This window comes from Fukomys damarensis, unplaced genomic scaffold (genome assembly GCF_012274545.1).
Source record: "Fukomys damarensis isolate Sample0158 unplaced genomic scaffold, DMR_v1.0_HiC HiC_scaffold_23, whole genome shotgun sequence".
Lineage (NCBI taxonomy): Eukaryota > Metazoa > Chordata > Mammalia > Rodentia > Bathyergidae > Fukomys > Fukomys damarensis.
The window spans coordinates 64,428,224-64,443,498 of record NW_022900935.1 but is presented as its reverse complement, the minus strand read 5'-3'; the positions used below and the strand labels follow the sequence as shown (position 1 = coordinate 64,443,498).

The 15,275-nt window shown below is 53.4% G+C and overlaps 2 protein-coding genes across 5 annotated transcripts; both read left to right on the top strand.

The window, feature by feature from the left end:
- The first annotated feature begins 215 nt into the window (after window positions 1-215).
- Window positions 216-4,486, top strand: Mafg (MAF bZIP transcription factor G). 2 transcript variants are annotated; one of them, XM_010618649.1, is made up of 3 exons: window positions 216-615; window positions 3,492-3,554; window positions 3,645-4,486. In XM_010618649.1, exons 1-3 carry the CDS (start codon window positions 589-591, stop codon window positions 4,095-4,097), a joined length of 543 nt encoding a protein of 180 aa, XP_010616951.1. In that variant the 5' UTR covers window positions 216-588; the 3' UTR covers window positions 4,098-4,486. The 2 variants fall into 2 exon arrangements, with proteins under 2 accessions (XP_010616951.1, XP_010616953.1); XM_010618651.3 differs by lacking the exon at window positions 216-615 and adding an exon at window positions 651-3,328.
- Window positions 4,487-8,558: 4,072 nt separating this feature from the next.
- Window positions 8,559-15,076, top strand: Sirt7 (sirtuin 7). Of its 3 annotated transcripts, XR_779144.3 has the most exons (11): window positions 8,559-8,768; window positions 8,844-8,981; window positions 9,053-9,157; window positions 11,360-11,430; window positions 11,523-11,598; window positions 12,197-12,295; window positions 12,368-12,604; window positions 12,878-12,958; window positions 13,158-13,264; window positions 13,747-13,832; window positions 14,418-14,495. XR_779144.3 is itself a non-coding variant. In XM_010618647.3 (10 exons), exons 1-10 carry the CDS (start codon window positions 8,622-8,624, stop codon window positions 14,614-14,616), a joined length of 1,260 nt encoding a protein of 419 aa, XP_010616949.1. In that variant the 5' UTR covers window positions 8,563-8,621; the 3' UTR covers window positions 14,617-15,076. The 3 variants fall into 3 exon arrangements, 2 of the variants coding, with proteins under 2 accessions (XP_010616949.1, XP_010616950.1); XM_010618647.3 differs by lacking the exon at window positions 13,747-13,832 and having other exon boundaries at window positions 8,563-8,768; window positions 14,418-15,076; XM_010618648.3 differs by lacking the exon at window positions 13,747-13,832 and having other exon boundaries at window positions 8,565-8,768; window positions 11,526-11,598; window positions 14,418-15,076.
- Window positions 15,077-15,275: the final 199 nt, after the last annotated feature.

Below are 15,275 nucleotides of genomic sequence, written 5' to 3'. Positions count from 1 at the left end.
GCCGGAGGAGAGGGCAAGATGCTGGGCGGCGAGGTCGCTGGGCCGCGTTTTAAGTTTGGCCGAGCTGCGAGTTGGAGGCAGAGACAAGGAAGAGCACGGGCCGACTTCTAACTTTCTCCCGGGTGGAAAGTGAAGCCTAGGCCTTTGCATCCCTTCCAGGGAGCTGGCCTTGGTCCCACGACTGGTCCAGTTCCCCAAACTGGGAAACAGAGGGCAAGATGCTGGGCGGCGAGGTCGCTGGGCCGCGTTTTAAGTTTGGCCGAGCTGCGAGTTGGAGGCAGAGACAAGGAAGAGCACGGGCCGACTTCTAACTTTCTCCCGGGTGGAAAGTGAAGCCTAGGCCTTTGCATCCCTTCCAGGGAGCTGGCCTTGGTCCCACGACTGGTCCAGTTCCCCAAACTGGGAAACAGTTCTTCGAGGGAGAAAAGGGGAGGAGCTTAGGTGGGCAGAACCAGCCGGGCTGGGAAGCAGGCTTTCCCTGTGTCTGGTCTGGCCGGCCGGGGTGGGCGAAGAGGACCGAGGGGCAGTGGTAGACAGAAGTGTGTGTAGCACGGAGGGAGCAGGAGCAGCCCTACCGGGAAATGGCAAATGGGAAGCAGACGACCGAGACAGCAGGTGGGAGCCTCGGGGTGCAGGCACGAGGTAGAAGGATGTAGTTCTCAATCACCCCAGAGTGGTCTCCACCTGCAGTGTGCAGTTTCAGTGTTGCAAGAAGTTTGCTGACTTTAGAAGTGTGCCCTGCTGGGTGACCAGCCATGAGGGTCTTGGGGGGATTTGACAGCCTGCACGTCCTGCAGCCCCAATTAGCTTTCCTTAGAGTATACGGGTGGTTCCTGACCTAGTTGGGTTTTAGAGGTAGATAGGTGCTCACCTTCTCTACTGTAGCCCTTGCCCAGCTCCTGTCTACCTTAAACTGACCTTGTGGCTTTGCCCTCAGGATGCCTTCCAAACCTGTAGAACCCTGTTACTTTCCCCATCTCCTCCCACCCAGCCCCACCGAAGTTCTGGGTTTGTAAGTGCCAAGATGTTCACACTTCCGCTCATCTCTGAGGTGGAATTAATTGTATGGCCTAGGACAAGGGTGGCGAACCTATGGCACTCATGGCATAGCTGGCTGTTTGTTATTGAAAGTTCTAAAAGTTTCTCTTAGACAGCCCTAGGGTAAAGCAGGGGGATATTTCTTTAAGTCTTCCAGTTCTGTATGCTGTGGTAGAAATGAAGTTTTAGATTCTTTTTGAAGAATGTCAATGGATCACTGAGAGCTTATGGAGGAGGTTCACCTGGAATTTGAGGCGTCAGGTCATATGAGCCATACCTCTCTGGGGTTTTAGCCACTGAGGTTTGCAGACCAGGGTAGAGCAAGAGCCTGTATCTCACCTGCCTCAGTCAATCTGGGCTGCATGGGAGAAGATAGAGTTGCCCCTGGTTCTTAGCCTGAGTGAGTGGCCTACAATCCCTTCGTGGCTTGGGGCCTTTGTAACCATCTGTGCCTCTTCTATGAGGCAGGTTCAAGCGTGGGAAATAAGAGGGTGAAAGATGCCCTGGCCTCAGCCCTGACCAGCCTACAGGGCCAAAAGGAGGCAGCTTTTCCCTGATCACAGGGGTCCCCCTCTTCTGCCCAGTCTTTGTGATCCCCTGTTGGTAGGGATGAAGCAGGTGGAGCATGGGGTTTGCTGAGGCCTATCTCCCACTCGACACATGCAAGCACACATGTTACACACCTTTGATTAGAGGCGATTGGCTGCACTTGTGCTGAGTTCAGGCCTTCAGAGGGTGAAATCCGGCTCCCAGCTGCCACACACACTTTTCCGTATGATCTCAGGGGGTCACCCTTGTCATTGTGCTCAACAGTAAGAGTGGGGGAGAAGGGGGTGGGAAGAGCCTGAGCCAGAGCGGTGTCCCTGCTCCCAAATCTGTGCTTAGGGCCCGGAGCTCTTCCAGATTATATTGAGGAGGCTTGCCTCCTAGGGTGGGTCTGGGGCCAGCTAGGACAGATCCACTGAAGACTTTCTGACTCCCACCTCTAGTTTCCTGATCTTTGATCTGGAAGGGATCTTTCTTCTGAGATGCTCTTGGTGGCCTGACTCCTGAGGAGGTATCTCTGGCTTCCCCTGCTTGCTTTTTGCCTGCAGCCTCATTTCCTAGTGCAAGGATAGAAAAGGTGGGGTCTGTACTCTTATTAGCAACATATGTTCCCACCTTCCAGTCCTGTATTTTAGCTCCCTGGATAGGGTCAGAACCCCCCTACACACACTGTCCCCACAGCTCACAATTGCTTGAGACTGAGGCCTCCTGAGGGGACTCCAGGTCACCTTTTACTCTGGCCACTTAAGGCTGACCTGGAAAGGAGGGGATGGAGCAGGGGGTGTCCCTGTCCAAAGGTCTGGTGGGGCTGGACTAAATAGGGATTCTGTGGACTAGGTGCCCGATGAAGTCTTTGGCAGGGCTTCAGAGAGCAAAAGGTGAGGTTTGGATATCATGGGCATCTGAGTACAGGGGAGACAGCCCTTTTTCTTGGCTTCCTGTCCTTGTGAGTACTGAGGACCCCAGGCAGGAGCCAGAGAATATTAGTGTAATCCAGAGGGGTTTACTCCAGGTTGCCTCAAGCTGAGCACCACCCCCAGTGGATAATTGTGGGGGCCCTTGTGAAACAGCTGGGGTGGAGTGGGGCAGGGGCACAGTATGCTGCAACCCAAAGCCACAGAATGGTTACTCCATCATGGAGGAGGTGGACAGGGAGGTCTGGAGGGCCCTCAGGTCAACTCCTCTCTGGAATCACTTCACCTGGAAAGTGGGGACTCCCAACCAGCATGCAGATGGAGCCAGAGTTTGCTGGAAGACCCATTTCCGACTTCAGGAGTCTGGGAAATCAGTACTCTCCTGATCTCCAGGGGACAGGCCTTTAAACCCTAGAGGAAGCAGGGGCTTTGTTCAAGCCTCTTCAGGGGAGGCAGCTGTAGGAGGTAGGACTCTGGATACACGGGCTGGCCCTCACCTGCTGCTGGCCCCTTCTCCTGAGGCACTGTTTGCTGGCCTCAGGAATGGTTGGGGGGAAGGGTGAGGGTGGTGATGTGCTGAGTCAGCGTGACTCGCCAGAACAGTGCGCTCTGGGGCAGCACTGGGGTTATTTTTAAAGCTCTTCTTCCTTCCAAGCTTGCCCCTCCCAGGCTTCTCTAATCTCTTCCCTGCCCCTTTGTCTAGCCCCTGCCTCCCTCACAGCCTTCAGTTCCCCTTCCCCCATCAGTCTCCCTGACCTCACACCTGGCTGTCTAGGGGCAGGGCTGTGGAGGAGCCTGGAGGAGAGGCAAGGCCCAAAGGCTGTTCTCAGGTATCAGGGGCATGGGCATTTGATGGCCAAGGCTCTGGGAGCTGGGCAGCTGGGCAGCAGGGTCTCTGGCAGGGTGAGAGGGAGTGTGTAGGTCCCCACATGACCTGGGAAGGGCAGGGCTGGGATGGTTGCTAGGTCCTGACCACCGCTCTGTGTCTTGCAGAGTGCCTGCTCACTGTGCCCCCAGGTTATGACGACTCCCAATAAAGGAAGCAAGGCCTTGAAGGTGAGCTGCCAGGGATGGGGAAGCTGGGGCTAGTACATTGTGGGGATGGGTGCCCAGCTCTGCCATGACCCTGTGCGTTATGCCACCCAGGTGAAGCGGGAGCCTGGTGAGAATGGAACCAGCCTGACGGATGAGGAGCTGGTGACCATGTCAGTGCGTGAGCTAAATCAGCACCTACGGGGCCTGTCCAAGGAGGAGATCATCCAGCTGAAGCAGCGCCGGCGCACTCTCAAGAACCGTGGCTACGCAGCCAGCTGCCGTGTCAAGCGGGTGACACAGAAGGAGGAGCTGGAGAAGCAGAAGGCGGAGCTGCAGCAGGAGGTGGAAAAGCTGGCCTCTGAGAATGCCAGCATGAAGCTGGAGCTCGATGCCCTGCGTTCCAAGTATGAGGCCCTGCAGAACTTCGCCAGGACCGTGGCCCGCAGCCCTGTGGCTCCAGCTCGGGGCCCCCTTGCTGCCGGCCTGGGACCCTTGGTCCCTGGCAAGGTGGCCGCCACAAGTGTCATCACAATAGTAAAGTCCAAGACGGACGCCCGGTCGTAGGGATGTGTGCGATTGCTGGGCGGTTCTTTGAGGGGCCACTAGGCGCATGGCAAATTTGGCAGCCCTGTCCCTCATCTTCCTCTTTTCTTCCTTTCCTCCTCTCTTCCTCTCCCCCATCCTCCCTTCCCTGCAAAGCACAACCTGCACCCCAGGGGTACTGGGCTGAACCCCTTTGATCTCATCGTTGTCGTGCGTGTGTTTTGTACGTTGGGATTGGTCAGTTTGGCAGTGATGTTGGGTTGCCCCAACCCCTCTTGTAACAAGGCCACGCAGGCAAGGAGTTCAGAGTCAGCACTGTGGGAATGGACAAGGGAGAGACCGAGAGAGCAAGTGAGCAAGCGCACTAGGCCTCAGGTCTGCCCTCCTTACCTGCGTGCCCGTAGGCCCCACAGACTGCTGGGCTGGGATGGGACTGGAGGGGTTCTCTCTTCAGACCCAGCCAGGCAACTCAGCTCAGCCCAGCAGGAAGAGATGGGCTCTGCTGTGAGAGTGGATACCCTCGAGGTCCCTGGACAGGTGAGCCACCAACCTGGGCCCTGAGGGTGCTGGGGCAGGGGCCACAGCGCTTGGGCCTGATGCGGTGCACTGAATAAGACCAAATCACTGGTTGTGAGTGTGTGTGGAGGGTGTGTCAGTGTGTCCTGCGATGGGTCCTGTGTCACTGTTTACATGACCTATTTGTGTGGTTATATAGCCCTTTATTTAAAAGAGAAGTTCCTTTTACGAAGTTATTAAATTATATGTTTAAGAGCTAAAGAGAAAAAAAGAGCTGCAGAGTATTTATAAAATTGTCTTAAAAAAAAAAAAACAACATTTGACCATATAAATGGAAAAGGGAAGAAAGTATAATAAACTTTGCTATTAAGAGCTAAAGAGAAAAAAAGAGCTGCAGAGTATTTATAAAATTGTCTTAAAAAAAAAAAAACAACATTTGACCATATAAATGGAAAAGGGAAGAAAGTATAATAGAAACTTTGCTTTTTTAAAAAAAAGAAAAAAAAATCCCTTTCTTGTTATCTTACGGACAACTCTTTGTGGCTGTTGGAGTTTAGTTTTTATATACACAGAGTTATCAGACATTATTTATAAAACTTAGTTTAAAAAAGAAAAAAAAGAAAAAAAAAAGCCAAGCCGCGAGCCAACCGGAGGCACCCTCTTTGATATCTTTTGCAATTGTACCGAAAGTGACTTACTCTTCTGCCCTTCCTGCTTCCGTCTCTTGCCGGTGCCGTGGTGGTGCCGTGGTGTTGTCCGTGCCTGGTGAGGTTTTGTGCAGCCGTGAAGTGCTGGTGCTTCTGGTGACCTTTGACCTGTGGCTGTCCCTTCTTGTGTGTTCTCCTGTGTTTGTTTTTTGGATTTGGTTGTAATTCTTCTGCTGCTGGCTTGCCAGACCTGAGCGAGGCTGGGGTCTTAGGCAGCACCTGCTCCATCGGATATTGGGCGGGGTGTGTGCCTAGCAGCCCAAGTTTTTCTGCTTTCAGCACCTGCCCGGTTCCTAACTGGTCTGCTATGGATATCTGCCACTCCCTCCCCTGCTGAGCCTTGGTTTTCCATGTGTTTTTGGAGCTTGGGCTGGTCCTGTAGCAGGGTATGGTGAAATTGAGGGTCCATTTGGGGTCCCCGCACTGCTTCCACATCCACCACCCCTGGCCCTGGGTGGTGGTGATGCAGGGACCAAGGATTCACTGTAGTTGCCCACAGGGTCATGGCTTAACTGTCCTTGGCTGTCTTCCTTCTGCCTTGGCTGTGTTCATATAGGCTTCATAAGGAGCCACAGGCAGGACCCTGAGGGTCCCATCTTGTGGGTTTCAAGTTCCACCATTCACTTATCCTAAACTGTTTCCATGCTAAATGATGCTTCCCAGGCAGACTGGTCAGGGACCCCATTAAGGGCAGCCCCTTCCTCCCCTGCCTCACTGTGAGGCTCCAGGTGGCTTCACCAGTGCCAGACAAGGGCTGTGACTCTAAACCTGGGTCTGTCTCTTCCCCTCTGGTCCATACTAGCAGCTCTTTGCTCTGGGACCTCCTTCTGCCTCCTTTTGAAATGTGTCTTCCAGGGACCTGCTGCTCAACTTGGAGGTGCTTCCTGTTGAGGTGCTTCCTGCCTGTCCTTTCCAGCTCCCTGACAGAGCCTCCTGGTTTTCTTCCAGGCTTGGGACGAGACGCTCCTCATAGGCATGTGGCCTGGGTGGGTGTTTGTGTGTCCACCTGATAGAGGCTACAGCCTGATCTCTAGCCACATGGGCCTTGGCCTCTTGCCAGAGGTGCTGGCATCTTCTCTGGGGGCCCTGGACCCTGAAAAGCACAGAAATACAGGCTGGAGAGAAAAAACACAATGTCCTGACCAGCCTTCACCTCATGGACAGCAGGATTTTCTCTTGAGTTTGACCTGCATGCCATGTGATGGGAGCTGAGCATCTGTTGGCCCTGGTGCCATGACAGGCACCTTTGGCTCAAGGTAGTCAGACCCTCCCATTGGTACCTGAGGCTACTGCAAAGGCACAAGTGTCTACTGGCATTCCCTCCCTCCATGGGGTTATCTGATTGGAATCCAGATGTGAGTTGCTGGTGTTGGCTTTGTAGCAGTAGAAAGTGGAACTGGATCATGCTTATCCCTAAAGAAGGGAGGGACAGGCACCTCATGTGGCACCTCAGTGAGGGTGCCCTCCAGGTGCAGCCCAGGTCACACAGGTATATACTAGTAACAGGAGGCTGGGGCTGTGTGCATGTTGACAGAAGTTGCAGGTCTTTGTTAAGTTTACAGAAGCTCCTAGAATTGATAAGGCCATGCTTCCTTTGATGGTTTTTGGATGTGGAGCAATCAGTTGTTCCTTGGGTTGGGGTTCGCCAGCCCCGCAGGCCACTCCACGCCTTTGCTGCCGTCTTGATTTATCGACAGTAGATCCCATGTCCACGTGTAACTGTTAGCTGTCTTTCTGATCCCTGTTAATTCTGTTTTCCTGCTGTCAGGGTATTGTGGTTTATTTTCATCTCTCAACTTTTCTGACACAGCGAATTGAGAACTTTGGCCAAGGCCAGGTCTCCCAAACTTGTCCGCTAAGTAAATCTTAATGTGTGTCTTCCCTGCCATCTTGACTTTGCCTCTTATCGTCCTCTCCTATCTTGAAATGTACACTCAGATTTCAGAGAAAAAAAACTAAGCATGAACAGGTCAGCTCTTGCCAAAGAGTATGGCCCCAGGGTACCCTCCCTGTGGTCCCTGGCTGCTGCTCCAGGGTGGCGCTGCCATTAGTTTAGGTGCTCCGTGGCCGCTCTGCGTTGTGTGCAGGGTTTTCTCCTGGCAACAGGCCTCCCTAGAGGCTGCTGTTGGGCCACACTTGAGGTCTGTATGCCTGCTTATGACTGTCAACAGCAGCCTCAGTGGTCAGTGCTTGGGCTTACAGCTTTGATAGGCTACAGCAGGCTACATCCCTGCTGCCTTTTCTGGAGTAGCCTCTTGGCCAGAGCTCCTATCCACAGCTGGGAAGCCTGAGCCACAGCCTGCTGCACCATTTCCGTTCTGGGATCTTGTGAGTTACTTTTTTAGGCTGTGGTTTAGTGAAAGGAACCAACACATTAACGACTTTTTGCCCCAGAAGCCACTGAATAATTCTTTTTGGCATGTTTTTGCTTTCCTGTTGGCTCTTTGGTTTTGGAGCAGTCTTGGAGAGCAGAGGGCATAATCAGTGGCACACAGAGACAGGGGTGTGCCCAATCTTCCTATGGCCTGCCCTGCTTCTGGCCTGCATGACCTGGGCGTGTACTGTGCCTGCTGGGCCAGCCATATACACTTCTACCACACCTCTGGAACATCCATCCACATTACGATGGTTGTGCCTCCAGTCTGAGATGGAGTAAGTGTTCCCAGTGAGCTGTTGAACCTCCGTTTTTGGTGACCCTAGTTGGGCTCTCAACCCCACCAGCAGCCTCATGTCCCAGCCCTGCCCTTCCTCCTGTTCCCTCCATCTGCTAGTCCCTGAAGCCTTTAACCGAACGGGAGTGGGTACAGAAAGCCTTCTCCTGGTAATTTAGGGCAACAGGACAAGGGCTATCGTGTCTCACTCTGTCGGTCTCCTTTAAGGTGTGTCCAAGCAGAGTTCAGCTGAGGGCTGAAGCCAGGGAAGCCTGGGATCTGCTGGGGTCTGAGGGGCGGGGATCCTTGAATCATCTGAGTGAGGCGGGGTGGGTTTGGGCTGTGAGGGGTAAGGCCTGGGAGCCTGCACCAGTGTAGGGCGGCCAAGGTCCTGGCCTTGGTAGGCAGCCACCTCTGCCCACCTGTGCCCTGCGCAGTATTTATTGCTAAATTATTGTCCAGGAGGAGCGGCGCTCAGCCTGACCCTCCCGGGTATTTATTGCTGTATATAGTGTATGTTTGTGATATATAAGGTTTTCTTTATTTTGTATATGATCAATAAACGCCTTTTAAACAGATCAGCGAGTGCTAATTTGGAGCTTTACGCGGGGTGTGGGGCCGGAAACCGCGGAGCGAGGGCCCGGAAAGGGCTGGGCAGACCTGACGCGCGCATGCGCTTTCGTGCCTGCCGGGTGAGGCGGAAGCCGGAAGCGGTCTCGGGAGCGATGGCAGCCGGCGGTCTGAGCCGCTCCGAGCGTAAGGCGGCGGAGCGAGTCCGAAGGTTGCGGGAGGAACAGCAGCGGGAGCGTCTCCGCCAGGTAGGCCGCCGCCGTCCCCATGCGTACTAGTGTCTACACCATCGCTCACCCACCTGCCTGCGCGCTCGCCCGCAGGTGTCGCGCATCCTAAGGAAAGCGGCGGCGGAGCGCAGTGCTGAGGAGGGCCGGTTGCTGGCCGAGAGTGAGGATCTAGTGACAGAGCTGCAGGGCCGAAATCGGCGGCGCGAGGGCCTGAAGCGGCGGCAGGAAGAGGTAAGTCGTCTGGCAGCTGCGGTGGGGCGGAGGGAGGGGTGAGCAGAATGACCAGCCCCGGCCCCTGGCAGGTGTGCGATGACCCGGAGGAGCTGCGAAGAAAGGTCCAGGAGCTGGCCAGCGCTGTCCGGAATGCCAGATACTTGGTGGTCTACACAGGCGCCGGCATCAGTACGGTAGGCTGGGCTGCGGGCAAGTTGGGGCAGCCGAGCCAGGCCAGGTAGGTTTGGGGCGCCCCCTTCTGGGAGACTGACCTGGGACAGAATCCAGACTCATTCATCTTTAAAGCAACTCTTCCTTCTTCAGTGATACTTGGAAAGACTCAATTTAAAACTTAGCTAAGGCAAACTTTAAAAATGCATGACCTAATATGGGTCAAAGACAGAGATGACCTTCAGAATTTTCATCTCTCGATTCCCCGCTTATCGTGCTTTCCCCACGTGAAAGGAAGGTAAGTAGAAAACAAGACAGTAAGAATCCAAATACACCTGGTAAAGAGGAGAAATGCTCTGGGTTTTTCTCTTAAGAAGCTATCCTGGGTCTGTAGGACACGATCAGCTTTGAAAGTGTAACTCACCGTATAATCTGACAAGTGAATATGAAGTGTTAGGCAGATGTAGGCCCAACAGAGGCAAACACTTAAGTGATTGCTGTTCTCAAGAAAGAAGCCCTTAGGTAACTGGGCATGATGGTGCACACCTATAATCTCAGCTAGTTGGGAGACTGAGGCAAGAGAATCAAAGGGTGGAGACCTGCCCAGGCAATTTAGCAAGACCCGGTCTCAAATTTTAAAGTCTAGGGATGGTATACATAAGATCCTGGGTTCGATCCCTAGTACTTTAAAAGAAAAGCTCTTAGGGAAAGTAGTCACACACATGTAAGCATAATGCAAGGATAACTTTGGGGTTACTGTCAAACAAATCCAGATGGACTCTGAAAGGTGGGCATAGTGACTCATGCCTGTAATCCCAGCTCTTCCAGAGGCTAAAGTGGGAAGATCTCAAATTCAAGCCCACCCTTCACAATGTGGCAAGACCCTCTCAAAACAACCCCAAAACAAACAGATGAAAATGACAAGATACTGTATTCAAAGCTGGGAGGTCCTTTCCTGTGAACTTGCTGAGGGAGGTGGCATCGAGTCAGGGCCTCAAGGGCTAAGATTTACAGGTGAATGTGGACATGAGGCACTACAAACAACAAAGGTCCAATAGCAAGAATAGGAAAGGAACATCATTATTCTAGCTCATAAATACCTGGGGCTGGACATCTCGGTCCCTCTCTCCACATCCACATGTAAAATCCAGTCATGTGATTGTTTCATGACAGCTGAGCTGGTGGTGGTGCACACCTATAATCCGAGCGCTTGGAAGGCTGAGGCAGGAGGATTACTGTGAGTTCCAGACCAGCCTGGGCTGCATAGTGAGTTCAAGGCCAGAATGAACTATGTAATGAGACTCTTATCTCACAAAAAAAGAAAACAAACAAACAATAGCATAAGCCTGCAGTGACAACTAAATTCATAGAGTGGCTAACCAGTTTGATCTGAGCTTTACTGTTTGAGGGTCCTCTCTTGAATATGACAGTCAAATCACTGGTCAGGGCGGGTATTTTTCTGAGTTTAAGCAACGGTAAGGAGCCAGAAGGGAATGCAGAATGTCTATATCCTGGAGACTTTCTGCTTTCTTCTCTTGGGGATCAGTTTGTTTCACTGGATTAGAAAATTGGAAAATTAGATAATGTTTACCTTATCTACAGAGGCTGTCTTGTGTGTGTTAAGGTAGAATAGGAACTATCTAGAACTTCAGGATTTAAGAATTTGGACAAGGCGTGGTGGCACACACCTGTAATCCTAACGCTTGGGAGGCAGAGGCAGGAGGATCACCCGAGTTCGAGGCCAGCCTGGGCTACATAGTGAATTCAAGGTCAGTCTGAACTACACAGTGACACCCTGTCTCATAAAACAACAACAAAAAACCAAAAATTTGGACAGAGAAGTGCTCCTACCCCGGGGCCCACCATTAGCTAAACATTTTTTGAATACTGAGCCTGGCCCTGGAGCCACAGATAAACCTGGCCAATCCTCCTCAGTGTGGGAACAAATGTGGCTGCAGAGCTCAGGTCTGTACTCAATGCTAGAGTGGCTGGGTGAGGGGGTGTCAGGGCTCCTTGGCACCTGGAAAGGTGAGCTGAGCCTCATGGGAGGGAAATTTAGGCAGAAAGAAGGAGCTCTACTGGGGCACCCTCCATTTTGGGTCCAGGCAAATCAGCTGTGGGAGGAATAGGCCAGTTTGAAATGTAACATGTCCCATTTTAGAGGATTTTGCCAGTCCTTACAGAGATGCCCTTTGACTGGGCTTACCTTTTTTCTGAACGTCCAGGCAGCCTCTATCCCAGATTACCGGGGTCCAAATGGAGTGTGGACACTGCTTCAGAAAGGGAGAAGTGTGAGGTGAGCAGCCCAGCAGCCTTCCCGCATGGTGGAAAAGGGGTTGTGTGGGCCTGACTAGCTGCTGCCTCACCTCTGTTTTCCCTTGTGCCCAGCAGAGCTGCTGACCTGAGTGAGGCTGAGCCCACCCTCACCCACATGAGCATCACACGTTTGCATGAGCAAAAGCTGGTAAGAACACCATGCCCGCCTCATCCACCAGGCCTGGGACCCAGAACCCCACCTCAGTGCCATTCAGCTCTGATGAGTGACCACCCTAGAGTGGGTCAGACTCCTGTTTGATCTCACTGTGCTCCAAGAAGAAAGGGCAGCCCCTGTCCAGAACCCTTTTCTTCTGATCCAACCTCCAGCTTCTCTTGCATTGCCCCACGGCCTTGGAAACAGCCCTAGACACAGGGGAGGCCTCTCAGAAACCTCCAGAGATGTGCCGAGCACCAAGTGAGGAAGGAGTAGACCTGCCTGGCCCCTTGGCAACCTGAAATGGAATGACACAAGAGGGGATGAACCTGGGGCAGAGTGGCCATGTGTGCCCTCACCTAAGCACACAGTCGCTCCCCAGCCTGCTAGGGACAGTGTATACATTTGTTGTCTTGGCCACTCACAGAGAAAGAACATGGTGCCCACTGCTCACCTCAGGGCTCTCCTGCTTCCCCAGGGATACACTGCATGTGCTTTACTTTCTGAGGCTCTTTGTGGGGTTACGGTAACCCTTGGGTCTTGGGAGCTCTTGGCCATCCCCCTCCTGACTGCTGCCATGTCTGCCTTCCAGGTGCAACACGTGGTGTCTCAGAACTGTGACGGGCTCCACCTTCGCAGTGGGCTGCCGCGTACAGCCATCTCAGAGCTCCACGGGAACATGTACATTGAAGTGAGCAGTGCTGAGGGGACAAAGGGTCTGCGCAGCAGGTGGGTCCCACTCACTGTGCCCTCTTGTCCTCAGGTCTGCACCTCCTGCATCCCCAACAGGGAGTATGTGCGTGTGTTTGATGTGACAGAACGCACCGCTCTCCACCGACACCAGACAGGCCGGACCTGCCACAAGTGTGGGGCTCAGCTCCGAGACACCATTGTGCACTTTGGGGAGAGGGGGACATTGGGGCAGCCTCTGAACTGGGAGGCGGCGACGGAGGCTGCCAGCAAAGCAGACACGATCCTGTGTTTAGGGTCCAGCTTGAAGGTAAGCGCCGATGACACCATGAGCTCCCCAGGAAGTAAGATTGTTACCCTGCCTGCCCAAACCCATCCACTTGGCATTTGATTCACTTCTCCAGCCTTGTTCTGTGTGTGTGTGTGTGTGTGTGTGTGTGTGTGTGTGTGTGTGTGTGTGCGCGCGCGTGTGCGTGTGCGTGGGTTTGTGTGTGTGTGTGTGTGTGTGTGTGTGTGTGTGTGTGTGTGCGCGCGCGTGTGCGTGTGCGTGCATGCTGTGTCTGTCTGTCCATCCATCCTCCAGGTTCTAAAGAAGTATCCCCGACTCTGGTGCATGACCAAGCCCCGCAACCGGCGGCCCAAGCTCTACATTGTGAACTTGCAGGTAACTTGGTCACTGAGATTTGCACCCTTATTCCTGGGCCTCAGATCAGAAGAATCACAGGGATGGGGACATTCATGAACCCTGGAAGTCTAGTAGAGGCCCAGGTGGACTGTGGGGAGTCCTGACTGAGCCAGTGACTCGAGGTTCACAGGCCTCTGTAAGGACAAAGGTTGGCCTCACTCACCTTTCCTGTCCTCAGTGGACTCCAAAGGATGACTGGGCTGCCCTGAAGCTTCATGGGAAGTGTGATGATGTCATGCAGCTCCTCATGGATGAACTGGGCTTGGAGATCCCGCTCTACAGCAAGTGAGTAGATGTAGCTGCATCACCGCCACATCCCTGCCCCTCTGTGTGATGGGCCATATCTGTCTGCTCCTGTGAGCCGAGTGTGAGGAAGGTCTGAGTTGAGAGTGCTGTTTGAGGTGTGACTGAAGTGTGATGCAGCCAGAGGGACTGCTCTCCTGGCTGGCCGAGGCGAGACTCCACACACGCACATACTTCTGCCTGACTGTGTGCCCAAAGCCTTGCAGCCCTGGAGCAGGGATGGCCAGTGTGCTCCTACATGACATTCCTGTTTGCCTGTCAGACAAACCTGGATGGAAAGGGGCCTTTGAGGGGACAAGAACTCGGCGACTCTGGTCAGACAGAATCTCAGTGTCCTTGGTTTTGGGAGTTGGCATACTTGGGGAAGCTTAAACAAAATGTCTTAATTCAGAATTTGTGATAATTTAGACTTGGTTTATGTATTGAGTAAAAAGTTTACACTTTCTTTCTCTGTGAATTTTCAGGGTCTTATAGGGGAAATCAATAACTTCTTTTAATCAAAGGGTTCAAGAAATTAAGGATCCCTTCACCTCTGGGCCTGGCAATTCTTGTATGTTATGTTTGTGGTGTTCTGTGACGTGGGCCTATTGTGTCCTGTATTTTTTTTTTTTTACATTAACTTAGTTCATTTTATCAGTGCTTATCTGTATCTTACGTTTATAATCTGTGGTTCTACATCTCAATCAGACACATGATTCCTTCACGGTGTAGTCTGTAGGCCACACCTCCCTAGTCAGCTGGCCTTCCCTCCCTGCATTTCGCCGTCTGGGAAGGGGGAGAGGGTCTGGTCTACCTGCCCCTGGCCATGAGTGAAAGGTGGGGCCCAGGGTTGCTAGTGATTCACCCCTGGAGACGGAGGTGCCCTGGACTGCTGCCACCCTACCCTATGTGTGCATGGCCCACTGACTGGACGAGACACTGAGTTCTGAGGAGGCCAGAGAGGGTGGGCACTGGCCTGTGAGTTGCCACCCAAGGAGGTTACCTCTCCTGCAGCTCTTCTGTAGCTCTGTAACAGCCACAGCTAAGACACAGGGAGGGGAGGGAAGGCAGGTGACCTCAGACAGCTTTCCCGTGCTGGGGCGGGTGGTTTCTGAGCCCCGCAGGTCTGCCTGACACTGCTTTCCCTTTTTGGTAGGTGGCAGGACCCCATCTTCTCCATGGCAACTCCCCTGCGTGCTGGTGAGGAAGGCAGCCACACTCGGAAATCACTATGGAGAAGCAGAGAAGAGGCCCCACCTGAGGAACTGAACACCCCACTTAGCACAACCCCCATCCTAGGGGGCTGGTTTGGCAGGGGCTGCGCCAAACGTGCAAAGAGGAAGAAAGCAACATAACCTGGCGTTGACAAAGAACAACTGGCACTTTGAAAATGGCTGGAACTTTTATTCAGCAAGTGGCACTGAGAAACCAGCTTGTCCTCATGAAGTCTAGTGTGAACTCCTGGGTGACATTTCACCTGACATTTTTAGCCATCTGTCCTGTGGGAAGCCCCTTTGCACTGCTGTGGTCCCCCCAATGTGGGCTTGACCCCGAGGGCACCTTCTCTATACAAAGGAGCGGCTGCTGGCCTTTCTCTGAGAACATAGCTCGGGTTCTGGGCCTGGCTGGCAGAGGAACCCACAGCTGCCTTACCTCACTTACCCAGCTACTCTCAGGGCCCCCCCCCCCATTTCTACTACTTCTTACTAAATGTGTTGTTAACTTTATACGACCCCTGTCTGGTGGGTGTGCAGCAGAGCGATGAATCTGAGCCTCCGCTCTGAGCACACCTTCCTTATTAAACATCTCTGCACTGCTGTTCTGTTCACCTGGGGTGCCCCTTCTCTGGTTGAGTGCCCCAAGAGGGCGGTGGGAGACCCCTGGCCTGGCCCTGCCCCGCCCGACCACCAATCCAAGGTGGGGGCGGGGCCGCCCTTGACCCGGGGTGGGGCAGGACTGGGCTGGAGGCACCCCTTATTGGCTGTGGGAGCGAGGGCGGGGCTTTGGTTGCGCA

Coding starts and splice junctions, on each gene's coding strand:
- Mafg (XM_010618649.1), top strand. CDS start 589: ATGGGAAGCAGACGACCGAGACAGCAG. Junction 616..3,491: donor GCAGACGACCGAGACAGCAG/GTGGGAGCCTCG, acceptor TGTGTCTTGCAG/AGTGCCTGCTCACTGTGCCC. Junction 3,555..3,644: donor AAGGAAGCAAGGCCTTGAAG/GTGAGCTGCCAG, acceptor TATGCCACCCAG/GTGAAGCGGGAGCCTGGTGA.
- Sirt7 (XM_010618647.3), top strand. CDS start 8,622: ATGCGCTTTCGTGCCTGCCGGGTGAGGCGGAAGCCGGAAGCGGTCTCG. Junction 9,158..11,359: donor CAGGCGCCGGCATCAGTACG/GTAGGCTGGGCT, acceptor CTGAACGTCCAG/GCAGCCTCTATCCCAGATTA. Junction 12,296..12,367: donor ACGGGAACATGTACATTGAA/GTGAGCAGTGCT, acceptor TCTTGTCCTCAG/GTCTGCACCTCCTGCATCCC.